Here is a 25726-nt window from a genome sequence, read left to right on the forward strand (position 1 = left end):
AAACTAAAGAAAATAACAGTGGCTAATATTACAAATCTACTCAATTCAGGTGGCTACAGAGTGCATTACAACTGTCACTCATGAATGAGATATAAAATGTTTGGTTTTGGTTTCTTCTCAGTTCTTGCCAAGTCATGTGAGCTCCTCTGGTAGCAACTGCCATCACATCAGCGAGGCTCAGCATTGCACAGCACCTGAGCTACTGGCACAATTCTTTCCACTTCATGACTGAAATAAGTACTTGTGTGGCTCTAACTGGTCTCACTGTATAGCAGGTGACTGAAGTGGTTCAGATAAGATACACACAACACCTATATGTTTTGTTGAAATTCTCAATCATAACGATGCAGTAACTTTGTCTTCGGAAGACCTCAAAAAGGAAACAATTGAATTTATGGCACGTAGGCCCACAGCGTAAAGAAAGCTCAGTACTTTGATGTTTCTGGCTCGTGCAATACAGCACTGCATACTGCAGGTGAACTGTACTTGTGAGATGCATCTTTATGATTATATGAATACCAAAAGTAGCAAATAAAATACTACCTTAATCAATAATGCCAGCCAAAGCCCACTGATACTCCAAAGGATATCAAGTCACACTGTGAGCATGAAGCAGTGTTTCAAAGCTCCCTTTCTACACAGCCACATTTCATTTCCAAAAAAATCAATCAATTAAGCTGTTGTGGGAGGTCCCAGTTGTGGAAGGAAAAATATGAAATAATTTTAGGAGTAGCTAAAATCATTCCCCATTGGACCAGACAATATGAGGCTGAAGAGTTAGTAATAATTCAGATTCTAAAGTCTTCAAAGAGAAATGTTCTGCATTGTTAGGATGGTAAGGGTGTTTTCAGCTGTAACAGCTTCTTCTACGCCACTCAGTTCCCAGAGAGTAACAAAGGTGGTCAAGATCCATGTCCAGGAATGCAGGCTTTTCGTATTACCACTGAAAACTGGTTTATTTTTTTCTCTTAATAGTTGTGGCTACTAGGACAGCCAGGAGTGATAAGGAATTTTTAAAAGGCCCTAGAGCTTACCTTAGGTACCCTCTACATATAAAAGTTTGGGGTGACTTTCTGGCAATTGCTCAGCTCAGCCATCTGCTTCTTCAACTGGATGCTGGCTTTGGCTTGATAATAACAAGCCAAGAAGACAGCGTTCCTTATACTTTACATAAACAACGTAAAGCATCCATTTGTGCTGCAGCACTCTGGGGCATGTCCTCTCACAACAGGATCAGAGTTCTGAGTGCCATATGGGTGGAGTAACATGCTGAGCTTTGCACAATGCTGCTAGCAGCAGTCTGGAGTTGGAGAAGTGCCTAGAGGCGTCATCTCCTCCTCATGCTTTGCGCTAACTGCACAGGACCTACAGCTTACTGAACATTATGAGTTCTCAGGAATAGGGCAATCACGCCTGGTGATCTACCTTGCAGAAATACCACGAAGTGCATTTGTAAACTTGGAAACAAAAAACAGTCTGACTCTAGTGTCTGGTTCAACTTCCCACAAAGAGGATTACTGTCAGTATAGATTAGGTCAGCTGTAGCACTGTGCAAAGAAATGGAGTGGTGTAACAATGTGGAATATCTAACTTTGGCATGGTGCGTCTATACATGTGCCTTAAAACACCACTGGTCATAATGAACTCTCTCAGCAAATGTGACACTGATGAAGCCTGCAAAACTTCTTTAAAAATCCAATTAAAAGACTCATTAAAATCCTATACAATGCAGTGCTTTCACTAGCACCTGGGTGCACAAAATTTACAGCAGGAAAAAAGGAATAAGGAAGGTACTGACAATGATTTGGTGCAATTTTACACCATTACAGCTACTGGCAAAGCCCACATTCAGGCATCCACCTTGGGCAGGCTAAGAGGCTAATAGCAATGGTCTTCAAAGTAATATAAGCTGAATAAAATTACTGTAAGCAAGAATTAGATTTGGATATTTTTTCTTGCATGAGGCATATTTTGAAAGAGACTCAAGTTTCCAGGTCTAACCTAGACAGTCACTGTAAAGTTTTAATCTTTTTCAGCCCACAGCACCCTGCATTTATCCTGAGCTTGACTCATATTAGAAACTAGAATTGGAAGCAAAAACTCACCTCATTTGATCTGAAACTCCTTCCTTGCATCCCATGCTTCCAGAATGCTAACACGCTGTCCTGTAGACAGACTGATAACAAATAACACTGGAATCAGTTTTCATACATAATATCAACTCACTCTTTTAAGGTCAAAAGCATAGCGCTGCAGTTTTAAAATGTTTGTATATACGTATTATGGTCTCAAATTCACCCACACAGACAGCAAAACATCTCACAGGAATCAATGAACTTGCCTCTGCAGTAGCTACATTTATTTATTTCAAGAGCAGGGTTTAAAAATATTCTCACTTAACTGGGAATAATAATAATACTTGCAGAAAATACAAAGTGAATTTTAGCCAAAAAGTTGATACCAACAGCAAGCAGCTTCAGGTACACTTGCTCCTTCCCTCTCCTCGTTCCTAACTAACAGGAACCATAGAAGCAATGTTTTCCATGACACCACTGGAAAACAATCAAAATGGATGTATTAAATATCTCACAGACCTAAGTCATGAGATTCTTTAGAAGAAAATAACTGGTGTTATTGATGTGAAATGTGACGTGCATCGATTTAGCCTCTGAGCTGCTTTATAGAGACGGACTGCATGAACACACATGCAGAATGAGTTAGCCATAAGTGAGTCACAGGGTTTAAGTAGGTTGTATTAAAGTTTTCTTTTAGAGGCTGAAGGTCTCCGTCATTTGCAGACCATTTAGCCTAACAAGGGAAGACTCCAGAGTTATTACTCTGTTTGGATTGCTCCAGGGGAAGCACACTATGTAACATGCTAAACCGCCCAACACAAAGTGAAATGCTTGAGATAATGTTTCACATGCCAAAAGACTTGAGAGCTACCATTTCTAATTCTGTGCTGGAAGAGAAAATAAGCTCATCAGATATTCAGCGTTAATACTGACTTACCTATTGATTCAATCTGAAAATCAAATGTGAGCTCTGATGACAGTTTACGGCTGGATTTTAACCTGCCTTGCAGATTCACTATTTTTATGCAGCCTAGACAATAAAAAGGATACATCCACAGTTAATGTTCAATATGACCTAATCTGAAGACATACAGTATGCATGAACATGTATACGTATGTATATATTTAGCTGATACTCAAACTTACAATCCAAACACACCAAAATGGTATCTCTCTCCAGCTGTGTTACATGTACAACACTTGTCTCTGTAGTGTCTATAAAAAAAATGATAGTGTTAGTTCATAAAATAAATAACCATGAAATCTGAAATGGAACTTCTAGAGACTGAGACAATTTAATGGGTTAGTGTGTTTTTATCTGTTTAAAACTATTATCTTAACGGTGACACTCCTCTTCCCTTTGAGAGCCATGTCCATTTACCCAACTTGTAGACTGTGACAGGAAAACTACAGCTGTCACACTGAAGTATGGACTTAATCCAGTCTTTCCTGAGCCATAGTGCAGAAGTGAGCTCCTGTGCACACTGTATTTTGTGCATCTATTTTATTCTGTAGGACTCATTTAATATTGCTGCTGCAATAATGGGGAGGGGCTATTATTGGGGTATTATTTCCTTTTCCAAACCTGCCCTCTGAGTTACAGCTGCAGCAGTCTCCATCACAGTAAAGAAGGAAAGCTGACCCACAAGTGATCAGTGGACATGTCAACTCAAAGAGAAGCGCTGCTCAGTCTGTTCGATTAGAACACTAAGAATTAAACAGAAGCAGCTTTCACTAACTCAGCACTGCTGCCAGTGATTCCATATGCATTCTTTTCTGAACAAGAGAAACTCATTAAATCTGTTAGAGATGAGAAATTACAGCACGTCATCTGAAGTATCTAAAAAATCCTATGGTCCTGTTGAGAAGCTAAAACCCTCTCACAAATGATGTCAGGAGTGCGCTCCTTGAGATGGCCTCTCCACCTTCTAACACTGTTGTCTGGTGTTTTGGAAGGCCTACATAACAACCTGAACTAATCTCTAATGTATCATCTTAACCAAAATTGGATATAGCCGTGATGATGAAAGCACGTAACAGAAAGTCTTGACGACATACATCTGTGCACCCACATAATGTGATGTAGAAGCATGTGCTGCACTGGCTGAAGGCAACAGGAAGGGGAGGGAAAGGGCAGAAAGCAAGCCCCTGCAATAAACTTTATGGCAGCTACTTTTGTTTTTTCCACGTCTTCATCAGACATCTACAAACAAAATGTCCAATGTCAAACAAAATCAGACCAAGTTAAATGCTCTCCTCACTTAAAAACACATTAAAAAAAAAAATCTGATTGCATTATTGCCCCCCTGTCAGCGGAGGAGAAGAAGAAACCAAGAGCTTAAATTAGTGTTAAACAAATAGGAGAAAGTAACAGACATAATGAGAGAACACACAAATGATTCAAGGAGGCTGAAGAAGTATTTTTGGACAGTGTTAGAGTATCCATGTGAATAAAATGAAAAGGAACTAGGAAGGAATCACTAATTAGCCGTACACACCTATGTTGTCCTGTGCTGGCATATACAAATTCTCTGTGTGCCTAGCAATAGCTAAGTTATTTATTGCTTCTATACCTGCAAGCTACGACTGGACTCAACTCACTGCTGCCCCCAGCTTTAGAGAGATGTTTGCAAACTTCAGAACCAAAAATCTCAGTGCACTTCCCTTTCAAGAGTTTCTACTGCTGTTCAGGTGGTGCGGCCTCCCCATTCAGACAGCACTCAGACTAGAGATGGACAGGTGCTTGGACTCCTCTCGTCAGCTGTACCTTTCTAGTACTTCAACCAAAGCAGAAGTGTAAGGAACATTTCTGAAAGCACTCACAACAGCATGCACAAACCTGTTTCTGTAAACCACGAAGAGGTAGAATTTGGGTTGACAGTCTCAAACTTCACCACCTGGTTGAAGTCTCTTCCTCTACTGACACCAACACAAACTAAAGGGAATTCCTGCTCAGGGACTACCAACATTTCAAACAATCTCAGTGGACAAGGTACAGGAAAATCTATGTGCTAGATCAAGAAACAAAAAATATATATTAGGAGGGAAGCAAGTTAAGTCAGAGTTACTATTAGCTATTTAAACTGTATCGTAAATTTCATCCCACAGACTTACTTCTTCAGATAACAGTAACTGATAGATACAGAAAGCCTAAGCTGAGAAGATTAAAAAGCCCTCATGCTGATTTGGTTAAAATAGATTGAATGTCTTTCATCATGCGTGCTCTGTGCAGCTGCTCAGAGAACAGGAGTGCTATACCCAGGCCTGCTCTCCCTGGCCATGGAGCTCTAGCTTCCCAGGCACATCAAGTCATAGCAGCTACAAACACATGCCCACCTTGGTTTCACCTTTTCTGATGGTATCAGATAGGGAGAAAATAAGGATTTCTGGGCACCTGCAAAGTCACAAAGCACTGAACAAGTGTCTGCCTTCTCTCCAGCATGGGAGCGAGCGCACTCTTAACCCATGTTATTTCTCCACTTGCCCTTGCCTCAGTCTGAAGGACAGAGTTGTTTTGTTGTTTTTTTTTTAACATTTATCTAAATGACAATGCTCATACAGAGACCTTTGTTCTTCTTCTGAAGAACATTCAAAAAAAAAAAGAACCAAACCCAAAACATTCCTATATTTCTAAAGTCTGTAAATACATATTAGAGACATTTGAGTAGTTAACTTCAACATAATTTAACAGAAACAAAAGCGTATGCCTGGTAATAAATAAATAGTTTACTTACTTACCGTTTTTTTTAATAACACGAGAAACAACTAATACTTAACAAATCACTGCAAGATAGACAGAATCAAACACCAGGGAATTTCATCATATTACATTACCTTGATTAGCATGAATTTTTGCATTGGCTCAACCCATTCTAACAGGACAATGCTAGACTGTAGCGCTCCACAAAGGTACTTGTGGCCTGTGTAGGGATTCCTCACTGTCAGAGAAGAAGTAATAAACATTGGTACAATAAGGAAATGCAAATTATAAATGATTTTCAACTAAATAACACTTCATGTAATTCTGGAAAATAACTCCTCCTATCCCACTCTGACTTCTCCTAAAAGGAAGCTGCTGAAAAGTCACCATCCATACTTGGAGAATGGCAGCAGTGAGCAGACTGGAGCAGGGCTTGCTTTTCTACTGGGTGTAACAAACTAGCAGCTTGTGCCAAATAAGCCACAAAAACTTCAGCTCTCACCAAGGGAATTGTGGCACATTTGACATCTTCAGCTCAAAGCTGAGTGCTGATTCTTGAACTGGTAGACAGGATTTACTATTTTAGAGAGGCTAAACAATAACAACATTATTATAAATAATAATAATAATAAAGGCATATGCACGCACATTTTAAGCATCTTGCTCCAGCATGTTGATTTGGCTAAATTATCTCCAAATAACCATGAGAAGCTGTTAAGGAACAGTCTTTTTTTCCCTATGAGATGCAGACACAGTAGGTATTGATAGTCACTGTCACTTGAGAACTGCTCAGATGTTTTTTTAAGTACCATAATGGCAAGTCTGAAATCCAAGCACTGTATTCCTAATAAGCACTTGCAGGTCAGCACGAAATCCAGTTTTGAAGTGACACAGTTTCCACTCAACTGCACTTCTTCCTACTTTTTATCAAAGCTCAGTTACAAAATGGAAAGAGGTTGATAAAGTTGAAAAAGTGAGCACTGTGAAACAAATGTGATTGTACAATAATGAAAAAATTTCACTTCTTAATGGATACGCAGGCATCGCTTAAGAACCACAAGGGCTGATCTGGAAGTAATGCCTCTTATTTCCTTACACTGGCCCACAGTGTTAGAAGAAGTTGGTGGTATGGCAGTAGAGGTTGAACCTTCCCACCAATATCCCATTACATTTTGTTGCTGAATGATGGATGGCAGCAGAGGGGCAGTCTGACAAAATGGCATCTGATATGGAAGTGCACACGAAGTAGAAGAGCAGAAGTGAATTTCTCCACAGAGAGAAAATGGCACCCACTGACATGCATCAACGCTTGCTAACCACTGATGGAGAGCACACAGTGGATGTGAGCACAGTGAGGCAGTGGGTGGTGTGTTTCAGCAGTGACAACAGCAGGTCACCTCTGCTGGTGCAGATTTTTATGAGCACAGCATATGAGCTCTTGTTCATTGCTGACAAAAAAGCATAGTTGATGGTTTTCTGTAGCTGAGAATTCGCTCTATCAAATAACATTATTCCACTCCTTTAATCTGCTGTCATTTCTGAGGAAATAAATAGGAACCATTACTTTCAGAGTGACCTATCTAAAGATCAGATCTCAAACTGCAACAAACTAGCCACCAGCCATCAGGTAATTAACCACAAGGATCATATAACAAGCCCCTAACCCAGAATGATCTACATACATGACAAATCATGCTCTTAATACCCCACTGCCATGAAAATCCACTAGCAATACACTGGCACCTGAAACGCTAAAGCTCAATCTCATTAATCCAAGTTCTCATTCGCTACCAGCCAAGCCAACTGCAAAAGACAAGTTGCACTTGCCATGACCCTCAGTAAGGCTGAACTCAGCAGCAAAACCACAGAACAAGCAATTACCAACACCTGTAAACAAGAGAAAGAAGACCAGAACTTCTGGTCTTTTTCTGCCTCCTACGGCCCTGCAGATTTCCCTAGGCCAAAGTGATCATCACATATACCACCCGCAGCAATAGAGACCCAGGCTGCACGTAGTAAGCAGGGCCCAGGGCGGGGGATCTGTCACCTCTCCCCTTAGATCTGCCTTTTGTCACTCCACACTCCTAAGATTACATCCAGTACACTAAGGAGGGAGAAGCTGGGACTTTTCTTTCAGCATCCATAAACATTCACAGATAGACCAGACTCCTCAACTAAGGCAAGGCCTGGATGTACACAGTACACAGTGCGAACGCCCTACCACACCCTAGAGGATTTATATCCCACAAAAAATCAAGTTTTAACAGGCAAACTGGGCAGAGAAGTGATAATGTAGGTAAGAAATTCCTTAGCAAAACTAGGGAGACTTTCATTTTTCATCAGGGTAAGTGACAGAGGATCACCTGCCACTCAAAACCTCCTGTATAATTCCTCAAACCAAAGAACTGATAATGGAACTTACAACTCTGACACGGAAATGACCCAATGTCATTTTCCCCTTTCAAAACATTTCTTAACAGATTATGTGTTTAAGTTTTAGGCAGTTGGCACTCGGAAGATATTATAAATACTTCAGGGATCATCCTTAAAGATTCAGAAATACTCTGTTTTCAGCAACCAGTATTAATAATTGGAACTCCTGCTAGGAAGTCAGGCTACTTAACCTGATAACTTATTTTAAAGAGGTCACGCTCCATCCATGGAGATTGGTTTCATCCAGGGGGCTGGTTTAAATTCGATGCATTCTGCTTCTCTGCATTTTCTTGAGAACTGCCTTTATCTTTAAAAACTAAAAGAGAAATGGGGAAGTTTACACTGCCTAAATGCAAGGGACTAATGTGAATGAGTTCACTGTTTGCAGATGCACAGTTCCACAATAATTACAGAAAAGCCTCTTCTCCGGAAAGTAACAAGTCTTACAATTGTTACCACTTGCACTGTTTATCAGAGCTTATTCTGCAGATCTTTACTTACCAACACAACATTTTTGACACCATTTAGTGTCAGGAATTTTTGTAGACACAGCAAATTTCCTGCAAGATAAACACAGAATTATCGATCAGTCAACTATAGCGACTGAATTTCCTTTCAGAAAGTTGCTGCTGTGAAAATCATGTTTGTCCATCTCAAAAACAAAACATGTATTTATTTGTCTCTCTCTTCTCAAAACAACATGCCTAGAACACACAAGATGATCCCTTTTCAAGCACTGAGATGTTGCTGAGTTATGCAGCATTATGAACGTAGTTAGAAAACAATCTGTAAACTGTTACATCAAAGGCATGTGGGAAATAAGAGCATAGTAGTAATAGCTTGCTGAGCCACTGTCATTGCAAACTCACACCTTAGGTTTTTCAAAGCTTTTCGTAGGCAGAGCAGCATGAGTTTCAAGAGAAGGTCTGAAGGAAGACAGGAAGGCAGTTTTGCAAGATTATATTTCTTGTACAGGGAACATTCACTGAGAAACAGTGAAATAATTGTTTGAAAAATCATCAAATAAGCAATAGGAGATGGTGTCCTTTGCTGGAAGTGGGAATCTATACTTCTGAACAGACTAGATGACAACAAACTATACGAAGGTTGACCACAGTAGCCTCAACAGTGAAAATTACTCATTTGATAGTGCAGAAAAGATGGGAACACGTGGAAGAACAGACTGATGCTGCAGTCAAAGCTAGAAACTAGGAAAACACTTGCATAGTATTTCAAATGAAGCTGTCCAGAAATGACTAATAACATACTGGGACTGAGACACACAAAAATAGCATTAGTCACAAGGTTAGGCTGGGAGAAGTCAAGAAAGGCTTGAAAGGACCCACTCAAGGATACTCAAAATAAGGAAGCTGGACAAGAGATTTACCACAGACTTATTTTCTGTTTCTGAATGCTTAGCTACCAAGTATCGTATTCTGAGCTTCAACCATCTGGCAGATGACCATATTGAAACTTACATAATAACTTCAAGTTTTATTTTGTTTTGTATTTTCTCTGCAGGAAGCTGTTTTTAATTTCTCCTCATTATTTCATATTGTACTCGCTACTATAGTAACTACGATCTTGCTGCAGAACGTACTTCGTGTTTTGGTAAGGAACAAAAACGATGCTCTTCTACATAAGTCAAACATAATTCTGGTAGACTGCCTGGCTAATGTTACTACCCTGATGCCTTACAGCTAAAGGATAAGGCAACAAAAACAGATTATCTAAATGAATCTGTCCTGCTTTTGAATGACTAGCTTGGCACTTGTACAGTCAGGTTATACTGCATTTTTCTTGGGATGCAACAAGACTGAACAGGAAATTTTTCCAAGCCTTGTGGAATTTAGGTGAGGTATCATTTCAGGTCGAAAAAGATCTGAATTTGTTCCTTATGTGACCCACGTAATTATTCTGCTTATCAGCCCACCGCATTTACAGTCCTCAACCCAAAGCCAACCAGATGAAGTTAGTCTGGAAGACAAAGGAGCTGAACTTGTGCTGACCCATGGACAAAAACATTTCAATACAAATCTCTACGAATTCCTCTAGGAAGAACACCATTCTTAGACAAGTGTTACACCACTATGCTTGCAGGTGACTGAACAAAAAGTCTTTCCCAGATCTGAAATGTTAACAAGTTGGCAGCAGTACCAAAGGTAACTGAGAATCAGGTCTGCTATGAAACAGATTCCTAACAAAAAAGCATGTCAAATGAGAAAATCCAATGATTCACTATGCCCTTTAAGAGTCAAGTTGCTTTGCAAACTAGATTAGTGTTACCATCCTTGATTTGAATGAGCTCTGAAGGCTTGTTTGGTAGCCAGCACTGCATCCAGTCTATGGGGTTTTGCATGCTCTTGCTAGTAAATAATGCTGGAGGGACTGTATGCATGATGCACTCTAAGCATCTGGGGACAAAAATTTTCTTGTAATACCTTCCACTCTGGCCTGCAAGAAAAGACTTGCCAGTGATGTGAGAGAAATCTGTGTTCCAGTTCAATTTTGCCCAGCTTTCAGAACAGCCCAACAGCCCATTCCTTCTGCAGTAAGGTTAACCTTGATAACCTCCCCGACGATAAGTTGGGGAAATCCATTTAACTTTTTTTTTCTTTTTTTTCTTTTTTTTTTTTTTTTGATAGAATGGAAAACAAGTGCCAAGAACACTTACAAGTAACCAATTCAAGATCATTGTTTCTGCCTGCCTGAAACACGGCAGGTACAACACTAACCCAAGACTTTGTTTCACAGGTACGATCACAGCTTGCCATACTTCTAAGATAGCTTCCAAGAGCTATGCCCAGAAACTAGAGGCTTCACAGCAACAAGATGAAATGTACCAAACCCCATTTCTTTATTAAAAATATATTCACATCTCAATTCATGTAGATACAGGAGGTCTACATTCTGATTAATGCCCACATGAGTTACTTATGGAAATGCGTGAACAGAGCTCCAAATTGTTTGGGATTCCCTGACTTTCACAACCATACCCTGAATTCTTAGAATCAGGATGTTCTGATGTTATCTGATGAGGTGAACTTACCTGGGAAGTATTCGGTCAGGGAGTTTATGTGCTGGAATAGCAACAGGCAGCTTTTGCATTTGCCTTGCATAATCAAAGAGTCCTGGCAGATTATGGGAATATAGCTGAGAAGCTTTACCTGGAAATTAGAAAAAAACACTTCAAATACGAAAACAAACGTATACCTGCACTACCACTCAGAGGTGTTAGTGTAACTTACCAGATATTGATAATAAGCAATTGTTCATGACGTATAACCACGTACACCTTCGAGGGAATAGCTAATAAAGGGAAGAAAACCAAACATTTAGTTCATCATAAACAAAATATAAACACGTTACATTGATTAATCAATGTCTTCATAGACAACAGGACAAAACGAATACTGACTTGCTCTTTGCAACAGAATTAGATTGAGACAATTAATATTTACCTGGATTCCAGAGTTAAGTATACCTTAGGCACACACATTATATTTAACATACACATTAACATGTAGACAACTGGAACATTTTATACCCACATCTTCGTGTATACTACTATTAGCCTGCAAAGCATCATTATAAAGATCGAACCATTTTTTCCCCAGAAATTTTAATCACCACCAGCCTTTCTCCTTCAGGGAAGAAACACATAACAACAAAACTGTGGTAAAAAACGAACACTATTCTAAAGCCCGTAGTATTCCAAATATCTTAAAATAATTAAATCTGGCACTTCAAATGACTTTTTAATCTTCATGTGATTACACATCTCTCTTAAGCAATCAAGGAATGCAACAAATGGTCAAGGCAGAACTGCTATTAATCAAATTACCAGACAATTATTGGAAAGAAGGGCCTGCAATTATCAAAACATCCTCTAAGAAAAAAGAAAAATTAAAAATACTTTTTCCCCCTCTCATATAACTCCTGGAGCTTCTTGCCACAAGTGATCATGGAAACAGACAGTATCAGCATGTCCAACAGGCCTATAAATGGATACAAAGGCAAACAGGCAGAGATGTACCCTCCAACAAGTCTAATTCAATGACCATAGAGGAGCCTGAGGGGAGTGGCCATCAGGCAGTAGCAGACCTCATAAGCATTTCCTCCTGCCACTGCTGGAAACAGACCACTGGGTTAGAGAGACAACCTTGCAGGCCATTTCCTTTACTCTTTATCACAACAACGACAACACAAATTTGAGGAGATCTGCAAATTAACTGAAAGTTTTATCTGCAGGAAAGTTAAATATCATCTTGAAGCTGTGCTACCTTCTGGAAACGTGTACTATTTCTGCTTTGTCTATCAGTGGAATGAAACGAAGTAGAAAATAACCAAGAATAATACTTTGTCTAGACCTAGAGAGTAAATAATGAAGTGAAAGAGAATTCAAAAATACTGTTTGAGTTGAAACCTTTTTGACTGTTATCACAAATAATGAGATGTCGGTTAGATGTTAAGATGAAATTCTTCACTCAGAGGGCAGTGAGGCCCTGGCACATAGTGCCCCATCCCTGGAGGTACCCCAGGCCAGGCTGAGCTGGGTGGTGGCAAGTTGAAACTAGATAATCTTTAAGGTCCACTCCAACCTGAACCATTCTATGATTCTATGTTAGAAATAGTATCACAGAGGACACAGTTCTGTTCCTAAAGTCTTTTCATAGCCTGAACATGCTATAAAGAACCTAAACCTATGCTAATAACCTAACAGTCTGGATACATCCAAATTTAATTTGCAGGTTTTTCCACAGTTGCATAAGCACACTGTGACCTTAGAGTGTTTGAATCATAGGATTAGAGAGAAAAACAGCAATACTTGAAATACTCTGATTGCGTTGTCACACATTCCTCCATTTACACACAGCTGGCTGTTTTGATCAACACCTCTCTGTGTTTAAGTACTTATAAAAATGCTTCCTTAAAGTCTCATTTGACAATGAAATATAGAACACGGCACTTAAAGAAAACAAAGATAGATATGAGAGGATAAATTCCAGTGTACCTATTTTCCTTGCCATCTTTCAAAAACTTCTGTAGGTCTGTTGGGCCTGCAGGGATTACTCTATTAGCGATATTTCTCAGGGTATATTTAACAACTTCAGCAACAATGAGGTACCTGAACTAAGTAAACTCAAGCACCTGAACGATTATGGGTTACATGGAGCTCAGTGCAAGCTATCTAGGCCTTCTCCCCTACACAATAGACACCTCTGCAAAGTCTGGACCCTGGAAGATGAACAAACACCAGTGCCTCCAGCTTACAGTGCAAAGGCTGTCCTTGCAAATTCCTCCATCTTGATGGCAGATGCATAGCTCCCTATGTTAGGGAGAAGGCAGGAAAGAAAATAAGTCTCTTAGAAATTAACCGAAGAGCTGAAGAAGTCACCACACAGAAAAGCCTGCCATTGGCATTTCCCCTCCCTGGTGACCCCACAATAAAAAAAAAATAAATAAATCACTATTTATCAGATTTGCAAAAACAATTTTGAAATGGGGGTTCAATTAATTTGAGTCTCATCAGCAAAAGTGCTTTTAAGACTGAAAGAATGGAATCTAGTATATAAAGATCTGGCTTCCCTGTAGCCAAAACACCACCTTTGTTTAAACAGTCTACCTTGTAACACAACTTCAAGGAAAACAAACTTTCAAACCAACTGGATCAGGGAAATTTGACACCACTGAACTAATCACTGAACTCCAAGATAATGCACTAAGGTGAAATTCAATGTATTAATATGTGCAGACCTCCTACTTAAGAATGGTTCAACTTAGGAAAAAAAACCATTATACATGATTGCAACATATGCTCAATAGTAAACACTAAGGTAAAACTCAGTATAATTAGTGTCTGCATAGCTACAGTGAAGAGGATTCTTAGAAGCATCACACCAGGTTAACCAGTGGCTACAAAGTGTCAGATGGTGGTTTTGGCTGTTACTGTCTTTATAAAGATACCAGAACACATATACCTGCTCCATTGATGTTTCATGAAGTTCATTGAGGTTCAGTGTGTAAATACCTTCTTCTGCACCAAATATCAAGTACTGATCTGCAAACACAAACAAGAACAAGTCCAGCAATATTGACTTAAGGAAGGAGGGTGTTACTCTGTTGCTGTTTTTCTTTTAAGTAAGATCCCTCTTTGCAAATCCTTTGTCAAAAACAGACCTAAAGCAATTACATACAGGAAAACAGAACAACCTATTATAGTTATGATCAAAGAACAGAAAATTAATCTTCCAAGGAAGCTTAAGTATTTATGGATGCAGCTGTTCTAAGACTTTATGAAAATAGCTGTGTTTTTTGTTTGTTTGTTTTTGTCTAACTAGGAAGAAAAAGCAACAGTGACACAACCATAAGCAAGAAACCACATATACAGATTTCTGACTTAAACATTTCCATATATATTAGACACATCTGTGTTTGTTTGGGTTTTTTTGTTTGTTTTTTTTTTTTGGAGTACATCAACAGCAGTATTGACTGGAAGGCTTTTTCAGTACTTCATATATGCCTCACTTCAAGTATGATTCACCTGTTTACTGTGATTGCGGCTGAAGTTAATTAATGGCCTTGTTTGCATCTGGACAGTCAAAGATCTCATATTGAGAAGATGTCAGCTGCAAAGACCGACTTTCTTTCAGTTTCTATGAAAACTAAATATTTTCTTGCTAAGTGGTTCAGCAGCATCTGTCTAAACAGCCTAAAATCTAAAGATGAAACTGAAGGTAATATGAGTTCATTGCTACCAGTTTTCACTTTTGTCAAGCTATTTAATAAACTAATAAAACACATGGAAAAATGAAGAGATGCTCGAGCTTGTACAACCAGGAAGATGTAGGGAAAAAAAAAAACATACATCAAGAGAATGACAGAGAAGCAAGAACTTCTGCCTACTTAAATATTAAAAGATATCTTAAGGAGAGTAGTCTTGCTCATCTGAACACTTCTAAAAATCCTAGGAGAGTACAAAAAACTGGCAAAAGATATGCAATACACTACCTCTTGTATCTGGATTTATCCACGATGTTGCACAATGAATTTTTAACGGACAGCCATTGAAAACCTTTGAAAAGCAAGCGCCCATCTGTGAAAAAAAATTATATACATGTACATGTAAAATAAAAATAAAACATGGCATTTTCAATGAAATTATTTTGACTTAAAAGTAGTAACAAGTTAAGAGTAGACTCATTTGTCTGGTGGAGAATAATCTCATCTACGCAACACAGCAGCAAATGAACATGGTTGAGTTTATTCTACTGTCCATTTGGCTTTTAAAAGCGTTACGTTCTGGATTAAAGACCTTTCTGAACAAATATGCCACAAATAGCATTTGTGAAGTAGCTCTAAAATTACTGTTCCAGCACATACTCCAACACTTATAATTGCCCATACTAATCTGTTACAAAACAGAGCGGATCAGTAGTACTGTAGATGAAAAGAACTGATGAAGTACAATCAGCAAAGTGAAATGCTATCATTCATGTAGGCAAACAAGAGCCACTCATAAGCATTCCTGTTCCAAATATGAGCAGATACGAACTCTGTGTCTCACATCACTATCAGGAAGACTACAGGTTGGTCTGTATTTATTGCCACAAGAGAAAAATGAAATTCATTAATGGCATCAGCAAAATGTTGAAGACCTCACTGCACAAGGAAAAGGGGAAAGACTTCAGCACTGCTGCATGACTGGATAAGTCTCAGAAGAAAGTAGGGAGTCGGCTGCTTGCTAGACAGTAAGGTGAACCTTCCACAGATGTAAAAGCATAAGTAAGAGGTAAGATACAGATAATGAGGCAGGAAAATGAGAAGATACTGACACAGAGTGATCTCAAAGTACTGACAACTCCCATGCTGCCCAAACCCTTGTCAGCAAGGAGTTTGGAGGGGAGGATATGAATGAAAGTAATACAGGGATCTTTTGAGCTGTTCATGGAAGCCTCTCAAGCATGCAGGGTGCTGAAGGCACACCAAAAATTCAGATAACGATTGAGGCAGTAATCTCCTGGAAAAAAGAAGGAAAAGCCTTTCTGTCACTCCTGTAACAAGCTATGCAATTCTCCTTGACTCTCTTCCAAGCACTGGAAAGAATTGCTGCACAGTGCAGGCAGGGCTGTGTTCCCTGCTAGGACCTAGCTGAGCTCTGCAATATAAAGACAGCTGAAGAAAACGGGGTTGAAATCAGAAGAAATCAACTATTTTTCTCTGGCCTTTCTCAGCCCTGATCTCTGGGAAGCCTGCAGAGCCAAGATGCTGCTGCAAATGCTTTGGATGGGTAAACAGAGCCTAAGGATATCATCTCCAAATATCAAACAAATCCCAAGGATACAGCTGAGAATCATACAGAACAAAATATTAAACTGAGTTGCCAGGGGGGAGGGGAAAACAAAAACACAAAATAAAAGGCTGAAGAAAGGCAGCTTGGACTGCCTGCTGCCACAAAGGCATTTAAGCCTGGAAGGAATTTCAGGAGGCAAGGCATCCTCTCACTGGTAGGATATATGATGTCTCCTCTGAGCTGCAAGCCACCTAAAATAGCAGGGAAAAAACACACGACCAGAGCAGGTTATTAAGAAATTTGAACCAAGTCTCCAGAGTCACAGACAGCCGTGCATAGATACCACTGTAAACAGAGCCCCAGAAGACCCAGCTATTTTTGAGGGCAGGAACATACTGCAACATACTTATCTGCAACCGATTATTTGGCAACTGATGGGGACGGGCGGTAGATGGGCACAAGTGAGTCTCTACTATTTAGCAGATGGTTAGAAAAATCTAATTGTATGTAAAAGTCTATGATAAGGAAAGGAGAGAAAGAGTTAATAATCACATTGAAGACCTGCAGAACCACAGAATGAGTATACTACAAAGATGCAGGAATATACAGAGAGCAGTCCAGTAACAAGGAATCGTTTAATCAGCTTCAGAAATGTTTCTACTAATTCAGTCTCTTTTCTAGCTCTATTATACTGGCAGCTGGCAGTCATTCTCCAATGGCAGGTCCATGCAGCTTGTACTAAGTGTTCAACATAAACAACAGCTCAAAATGTGAAGTAATATTCTCTACCTTTTTTCTCACTCCATTTACTAATTTTACTTATTTCTTCTTTGCCATCACGACAGGGCTCTTCTTAATGCCAGGAGTACTTTCAAATTGCTACCATCCACCAACTACATGTACGCACACCTATGTCACACATTCACTTAGGAATTTAGTTTATTAAAACAGAACTGACCTCAAATAACAATACTAAGTGTATGAAGAACATGGAGCTCTGGATCAAACCTACATATTTATGCAAGAGATGACAATTCTAAGTAGCCTAAGCAGGACTTCTGCCTCAGCCCTTCCCACTCCCCTAAAATGCTTCATAAGCAAAAAAGAAAAAAGTAATCATTTGTACAGCCCTAGCAGTAATTCTATTTTCTTATCTAAAGATGAAAAATTGATCTGGCTCAGAAGCAATGCAGCAAAAAAACCTTAGCTTTTAAGCACATCAATACTCCACTTGTTTCCCAGGACAACTACATGAATGCACACTCTAGAACGTAAGGATGAGAGAGGTCATAGCAGAAACAGTCAAGTAAGAGGGAGGCACAAGCTTTTCTGACGGCAGGTCTGACCAGAAACGCAGTGACAAGTGCACAAAAACATTACAAGGGCTGCTCCAAAATAATGCCTCTGATGTTAAGATGCTGGATCACAATATCACAGGTGTATGCTGCTGGTACAGCAGTAGAGGCTGAACCTTCCCACCAATGTCTAGTTACTTTTTGTTGCTGTGTGACAGAATGGCATCAGGGGGGCAAGTCTGACATGGAAATGAATATGGAACAAAGGCAAGGAACTGAATCCCTCCATGCAGAAAAAAGGCACTCACTAACAATCATCTATACTTGCTCAGTACTGATGGAGATCAAACAGAGGATGTGAGCAGTGAGGGGTGAGTGGTGCCATTTCAGCCTTGGCAACAATGGGTCACCTCCACTGGTACAGACTTTAATTTATTTTACAAGTGCAGCATTCAGGCTCTTGCTCACTGTTGGTGTAAATGCACAACTAACAATGGCGACTATGTTGAAAAGCAGTGTTTTGTATTTGCTCTATTGAGTAGTGTTATGCTCTCTCTGTAGCTGTTGAAGTTTCCATTGGAATAAATAGGAGGCATCACTTTCAAAGCAACCTGCATACAACAAAAATCCAGTCTGCTTTAGATTACGAAGGTGCACACGGAAGACCATAACAAATTATTTCCAGCCCTCAGCCATTCGTGAATATAGTATTCAGAAGTTCTGAAATCTACAGCTACACAGTAGAAACTTAGTGCTATTTGCAATTCCTGAAAGGCATCAGCTCCTCAGATCCTACAGGGAAAGACTGATCAGCAAGTACCTTCAGTAAACTTGAAATTTATTTATGATCGCGGAACTGTCATTTACATTCTAATGATGGAAACAAACTAAAAGACGTTCAAAATTCACTTAGCACAAAATCAAGTGTGACTTTTGTACTCCGTACACTTACAGATGAACATTTCCAAGAGATATTCTTATTCTTTATTATTGTTGTTATTTCAAATACAATGAGCAATTCAGAAAGTATGCTTCCTCAGCTTTATTAAGAAAACACATTCTGCCATAAGCATGCATTTACATGACTCAGTAATACTCACATGTACTTTAGGTGTGGGAGGAAGGCCATTACTAATTGGTTTCTAGAAAATAAAAGTTAAAAAAATTACATTTATACTCACAAGTGCTCATATGCATGGACATGCTTATTCTCTACAACACTATAGCAAAATCAAAAAGAAAAATACAAAATAAAATTTACACTGCTGTTAACAGCAGGTTGATAAATAATCAATCAGCCTCAGAAATACAATTTCAAAGGCCAAGTTCAAACAGTTCATAAACCATGCTTTCCAAAGTACTACCACCACAATAGGCACTTCTTTAAAACAAACCAAAAATGCTCACTATGCTCCCACCCTGTATTTCTTGTTCACTTCTTGCAAAAGCACTGCATCTCCAGGCTCATCCTTAGAAGAAGCCAAGAATGGCCCCTCAAACAGCGAAAACTGATCAGGCTTCCAACTCTATTTTATCCCACACTTCTACTGCCACTCCTTGAGGCATTTGCTGCTTTAAGGGAGAAACTCACTTGGAACAGAAAGTAATGCAGGATTATTGCTTTTAATCAGAGTACAGCTGCATCAGATGGTATAAAACAGCATTTTCTCCATGAGTACAGCTTAACATTAGCATACCTGACTCCAGTTTGACACTGCACCCAAACTACTAAGCCCTGAAACCTGATGCTCTGGACACCAACAGGCAAGCAGTTTGAATATCTGGACTCTTCAGATCTAAGTTCGCCATCTTTTTTTCACCCCGACCAACAAAACCACTGTACGCTTACACTGTGATAGGAGCACAACTCACTTGGGAACAGTGCTGATGTAGCTCCTTTTTAGGATCACTTGAATTCCCCAGCAAGCCATAAGGTGGCAGCATAATCCTCAATTTCCCTATTTGCTTACATAGTTATTGCTCAGTATGACATATTATGTATCTCTTACAACTCTCTTACAGTGCCTCTCTCAAATACCTGGATACAAATAAGTAAATCTTCTATATCCGTGCTTATTTTAGTTTTTAACAACTGCTAAATATGCACTTAAACTGTATTACAACTAGTATGATCTGGCAGTAACGTGCTTTGTATCATGCAAAGAAAATGTTTTTCAGTATTATTACTATTCTAAAAAGTATGCTATAAATGTGCAAGACAGTGAAGACACTATTAAAAGAACATTTAGACATCTTAACACCTACCAGTATTTCTTTCTTTTCTTTCCTTGAAAAACTAGTGTCTCTAGCTTCATTCAGCTGATGTGGTGATCCCTCTCTTTCACCATTTAATTGTACAGAAGTGACTCCATTACCTAAAAAGATTCACATTTAAGAATATGTTCCTCTACCTTCAATTCAAAGAGTAACATCTGTGGCTGTCTTGTTTCAATTAATGCCAGAACACGTTTCAAAATGCACACACATAACCATCCTTAATGTCAGGTATAATCAAAGTCCATGTTCTTGCTATTAGTGTAACAAAGCCAATATGGGCAGAGAAAGAAATGCAGTCATAGTTAACAGGAAAAATGTATTTAAAAATCTAAAGACCAGCCTGGTTAAGGATAACTATTCAATTATTGATTCTAAATAATCCGTGAGGCATTTCTCAGCACATCTACTGCAGCAGTAGAAATGTAAAGAGGAAGAGCTAGCAGTCTTTGTCAACGGCTTCACTGCAAGGCACATTTGACTGTATGTGTTTAAGCGTGCTTCCTTATTGCTTCTTAGTTTTATTGGAGCCACTACAAATAGGAAAAAATTAGCACAGCATCTAATAACATCCACACAGATGTAAAAATAATGACACCAGATTATTTAAGGAATACCTGTACACTTCTTGGCATCACTCTCACCTAAAACATGAGATTTCTGTGGAGGTAACCGCGGAGGTGGTGGTCTCGGTGGAACGTGAGATGCAGACTTTGCTGGGCTGTCTGACGCTGGGCATCTCTTGATTGTCCCTTGATTATCGTTTTCAGAAGAATGAGTTTCTTGGGGGATAAAGATGGATTTAGGCTGAAAAGACACAGTAATAGTAAACGCAGCATGAAAAAAGACTCAATGCACAAGTGCTGCATCCCAATGAGAAATTTTCAGAAAGCAGTTCTCACAAATAAATTTATAAAGTAGGATTCTGCCATGAAAATTTATTTAAAAAAAAAAAAATAAATCCATGCTAGGAAAAAATTGATAGCAATAAAGAAAACTCTTACAACTGACAACAGGCAAATTCCAAATCAAGTTATGCATGAAAAGATAATTCAATATACAGAAGCGTCACTGTTCATGACTACAGATAACCAAACTAGAAAGTAGAAAATAAATATTTAATGATTTAGCAAGGCTTTGTTTAAGGAATCAGAAATAGGAAAGGGAATCACAGAACAGGTCATTGTTTAGACTCTGGCTGCGCTGTTTGTAAAATCCTTCTCAATTACGCAGACAGATGGCACAGGTCAGCAATGAATCGCACTTCCAGTTTTTGCCTTGCAAGCATACAAATATCTCACAAATAAATATATGCATTTTGTTTTGCTTGTATTTGGATAATGTCAGTGTGAGAAGATTCAGTTACTCTTCAAGAGGCCACATGTAAAACTTCATTCAGGTGTACCTCTAAAGTATCACCACTCATTCACTGAGCAGTGCAAGAACTGCTGCAAATCTGCCAGGCTGCAAACAAAGGAGTCAATACCTCTGTAATTGTAACACTGACTTAAAGCCTGATTAAAGTCCCCAAGTCACAGATCAACTGAGAGAACTGTCAGCATAGTCACTTAGACATTTCTACAGTTACTTATTTTAAAAGCATTCCTTTTCTTTCTGGATAACAATGTTGCCCTCACTTACCTTTGGTGGTAAAGGAGGTGGCACTTTAGGTTTCATAGTGGCACTGTAAAGAAACAAGACAAGTTGCTGTCTGGTATAGCTCTTAGAACCTCATTTTGCATTGTTCAATTAGGTACAGAATTCAAGGAGTTCTACACAAATAACTTTTATACAAACACCATTAACTCATCAACAGCACTATTCTATCAAAACAATCACATCATACTTGAATGCCTCCAAACACTTCCCTTATGCTCTGCACACCACAGGCACCAACAGAAAACTCCAGTATCACAGATCCTCCCTCAAGAGCATAAAATGAAACAAACTGATTTATTGGAGATGGACACATTCATGCAAAGAAAAAAAAAGAAAGCAAGGAAATGCAAAGCAGGCCTTATATTTACTCTGCTCACAGGAGAAAGGTTTAGGGAATAAGTAAGGTTTCCTACAGAGCCACTTGCAAGTATGTAGAACAATGCTGAATATGACTGATGACTTGGGAAATTCACTGCTAACTTCTTCAGAACAACCTCACACACGAAAGCAAAGTCTGCAGTGTACAGCTAACCTGCTAGCACTTTTTTCCTTCTTTTTCACTATAGAAATCTGAGAAAGACAAGTTCTTAACTTCACAACTTGGCTCAGCAGTACAAACTATCAGCACGAAACAAGAAAGCTGAGGTATCAGATGCATTATTCCTGATGGCTCTGTGGTTTAAAAAATATGCAGCATTTTTCTTTATTTCCTAAAATTTTGATGTTTTCATAAATTCTTGCTCTGTACTGTTTCTTTTGGAACAGAGGATTATTTCCATTAAATAAATCAGAAACTTGTCTGGGAAAACTTGACATTCTTGCACAGCTGCTCTGCCTTTTTTTTAAATAAAATTATGTTCCACAGTTCCATATGTTCCATTCACAGTTTCCCTCATATTGTTCCCTGCATTTCAGACAGCCATCGGTATCACTGGGCAGCTAAGTGTTAAAAAAAAAAAGTCAGTGTTCAGGCAGAAGTATGACAGATGTTTGTACAAAGGACGGCATGCTCTGGTTTCAACAGCAAGGCTGATGTGTACTTTGTCACCACTGGCCATGCAGGGCAATGCCCCAGTAACTTCTGTCTTCCCAACTTCCATTAGCAGAAGTTCCAACATCATCAAATTCACTGCATGTGCAAAAAATAAAATATAAAAGATTTAAATGAAGAAAAGATGATTTTATATTATTCTCTGAAGTCTGTGGATTCTCTGCCGCTATGAATCACCCGGTTTTGAGTCATGCAGTGGCATCAGTTTGGAGTGGCAGGGGGACAGCTGCTTCATTGTGTGCGTTCTGCATCTGAGGGAAGAAGCGACTGATGTCACATATGCTCTTCAATTGCAGCTCCGTCTCACAGAATACAAATCAAACAAGAACCCTGAATCTCAGCTCCAGAGAAATCTATCCAGAGACTGAGATAATGTCCCAGCTCACCACAGCAGCTTCAGACTCAAGCAGGTAAAAAAGAGCAAATCTCTGATGCAAAGGTCGAGGCACCTGAGGCTTACTTTGCTGCAGGGCAAGAGTATTGGGGATGAAGTAAGAGAAAGAAGCAAAATTTTTTTTTAGGAACACCAGCTTTAGGTCAAAGTTCTGACAAAGCTTGTGAAAGGACAAAGCAATCAGTGCAAGAATGTCAAGACAGTAAGAACCAAGAGGTTCCAAGTCCTGAACCTTTACTGAAGTAGATGATGCTAGATGCAAACGGAGCTAGAAAAGAGAACAAAATTAAAATGAAGGCAGAGCAAAAAACATACAAAAAAAACATCTAGAAATTAGTACAGATGGAAGAACCAATTCAAACTGGCTTGCAGCAGTGTAGATATCCAGAGCCTTCAGTGAAGATTAGAGCAAAGCTATCAGTATGGACTTATAGAGGGCTGTTTATTTCCACAGTGAAGGAAGCTAACTTCCATAACCAAGGCCTAGCAGCTATGAGCAAAGCAGACTCTTCTCTCAGATCAAACCATGTGAACAGATCAGTGAGTAGCGTTATCAATTTCTTCCCTTCATGATAACGCTTGGTAGCTCATATTGTAAATGATCATGTCTTTAGACAACTTAATGAAACAGAAAGAATTTCTCAAGGAGTAAAGCCTGCTAAAAACCAAAACCCATTTTTCTTCTATAAATGTCACTTGCATCACATGGCAAACATACCTGTGTTTTAAGAAGTTGATCATTAATCGAAGCAAGGTTCATGCCCTGTCACCTAGCTGACACCAGACACCAGAGCTCAGCAGCCTTATCCCTCCTGAAGAGGGCTGTCCCTAACACTCACTGAAGCGATATAAGCCCCACCTTTGTTACAAGGAAACAAGTACAACAACTCAAGAAAAGAAATAGTTGTTTACTTCTCTGCAGAAAAGTAAACATTCCATTGATATATAGTGCATGTTTTACAGGTTACTGGCATGACACAACAGCTTTCAAAATTATCCATTAACAGAAAAGTAAGCAAGAAATCTGCCTCAAAGGCAACTTTCTTTTCTGCCTTTACACTGGATTTACTTAGGAATGTAAATTTCCACATACTGTCTGTGCATTTTAAGTTGTTTCAGTTTTCATCTGTCAACAGAAAAGGTTCCAAAATACTTCTACCAGTGGAATTTAATATAAGCATTATTATTTTAGCACATACCTACTGACACTGCCTTTGCAGTCACATAAGCTTGTTCCCTCTATCCCAGAAAACTCTTGGCTGAGAATTTGCACAGGATAAACTCAGTCCTGGTTATACGTACTGCTTAAGTATTGTTATGAGCTTCATTTTAATACAGTTATCGTTTCTAACGATACCAGGACAGGCGTCAGACAACAACCTGGTTCAACAGAAGTATACTGAGATTTTGTTCAAATACAGAAGACAAAAGGACAACTGTATCAAATGAGGAACAGCATTTCCCTTCCGCCCCCCAATTTACCACAAGTTAATCAGCACAAAAAGCAAAGTTCTGGAGATGTAATCTAAAAACTACGCTAAACATGTATCTTGAATTGAATTCAACTTCGTTTTCATCAATCAAAAAAATCAGGCTTTGAACACACACAGACATGCACGCACTTTTTTACAAGAAGGAAAGGTTACTTACTGTTTAGCATCATCATCTGCATCATCATCATCATCTTCTAAATGTGCCACGTGACCCCTATGAAAATGAACAAAGTATTACAGCTGAGTCAATTTTAATAAACTGACTTTGGCTACTGTGTGAAATTCTGAGCCTAAGGGCTACAACCCCTTCCACAGATTTTTATTCCCTTTTACCTTTTGTTAACTATTATCTGTTATTACATTATCATTTAAAGCACAGCTGCAATCCAGACAACTAAGCCTCTCCCATATCTTCTCAGCACGTACAGGGTCAAACAAGAACCAGTTGTGACAGACTTAAGAAATCAAAGAGTAAATGAGTGAAACACACAAGAGGAAAGAAAAATAGATTTACCGCTGATGCAGCTCTTCTTCAACTGATTTTAAGAGACTCCTTCAGCATAAACAAGAATAAGAAGACAGTTTAATTATGGCACACAAACTTAATTATCAAAAGCCAGGTCAAATGCTCCTATGATTCTGACAGTAATTAACCCCAAACATGTTATTTTAGCTGGCTTCCAGAACATCAATCAAACATGTACATGCAAACAAACAGAACTGCATTTTTCAAAGTTACACAACACACTTCCATCTGCTTTTATTAATGCAATGCTATTAAATGCAGTGTTCACTGTCATCTTCGTAATGTAAAGCAAGGACAGTTTTAGCATGATCCAATTTAAAAGACAACCATGCTACCTAAGAAAATCAGTATCAATAAAGAAAAGCTAGAGTGACACGAGGATTCAACTACTGCTGGAACAAATCTATATTGTTTCTAACATTCTGAACTTCATTTTTGTGACTTTGGAAACAGAGGAATAGGCAAAATACAGGGATAGGAAGCAACAAAATGAGTGAAGATTATGGCATTCTGATTATACAGTCTAATAGATT

The 25726-nt window shown here is 38.9% G+C and overlaps 1 protein-coding gene across 7 annotated transcripts in view; it reads right to left on the reverse strand.

Annotated features, from left to right (window-relative positions):
• Window positions 1–25726, reverse strand: part of MAP4K3 (mitogen-activated protein kinase kinase kinase kinase 3) — a 72345-nt gene that overhangs the window by 3437 nt on the left and 43182 nt on the right. For 3 of the 7 annotated variants that reach the window (XM_015856986.1, XM_015856983.1, XM_015856988.1), the window contains 16 exons: window positions 25182–25220; window positions 24825–24881; window positions 21712–21754; window positions 20715–20877; window positions 20062–20171; window positions 18897–18938; window positions 15220–15304; window positions 14190–14269; window positions 11457–11517; window positions 11258–11375; window positions 8710–8768; window positions 5910–6013; window positions 4915–5086; window positions 3222–3290; window positions 3013–3105; window positions 2106–2176 (listed from right to left, as the gene is read on the reverse strand). In XM_015856986.1, coding sequence (XP_015712472.1) covers window positions 2106–2176; window positions 3013–3105; window positions 3222–3290; window positions 4915–5086; window positions 5910–6013; window positions 8710–8768; window positions 11258–11375; window positions 11457–11517; window positions 14190–14269; window positions 15220–15304; window positions 18897–18938; window positions 20062–20171; window positions 20715–20877; window positions 21712–21754; window positions 24825–24881; window positions 25182–25220 — 1366 coding nt within the window. The remainder of the gene's footprint in view (window positions 1–2105; window positions 2177–3012; window positions 3106–3221; window positions 3291–4914; window positions 5087–5909; window positions 6014–8709; window positions 8769–11257; window positions 11376–11456; window positions 11518–14189; window positions 14270–15219; window positions 15305–18896; window positions 18939–20061; window positions 20172–20714; window positions 20878–21711; window positions 21755–24824; window positions 24882–25181; window positions 25221–25726) is intronic. The other 4 variants (XM_015856989.1, XM_015856985.1, XM_015856984.1 and 1 more) reach the window with 3 other exon arrangements.

Source organism: Coturnix japonica, chromosome 3 (genome assembly GCF_001577835.2).
Source record: "Coturnix japonica isolate 7356 chromosome 3, Coturnix japonica 2.1, whole genome shotgun sequence".
In the NCBI taxonomy this organism is placed as follows: Eukaryota; Metazoa; Chordata; class Aves; order Galliformes; family Phasianidae; genus Coturnix; species Coturnix japonica.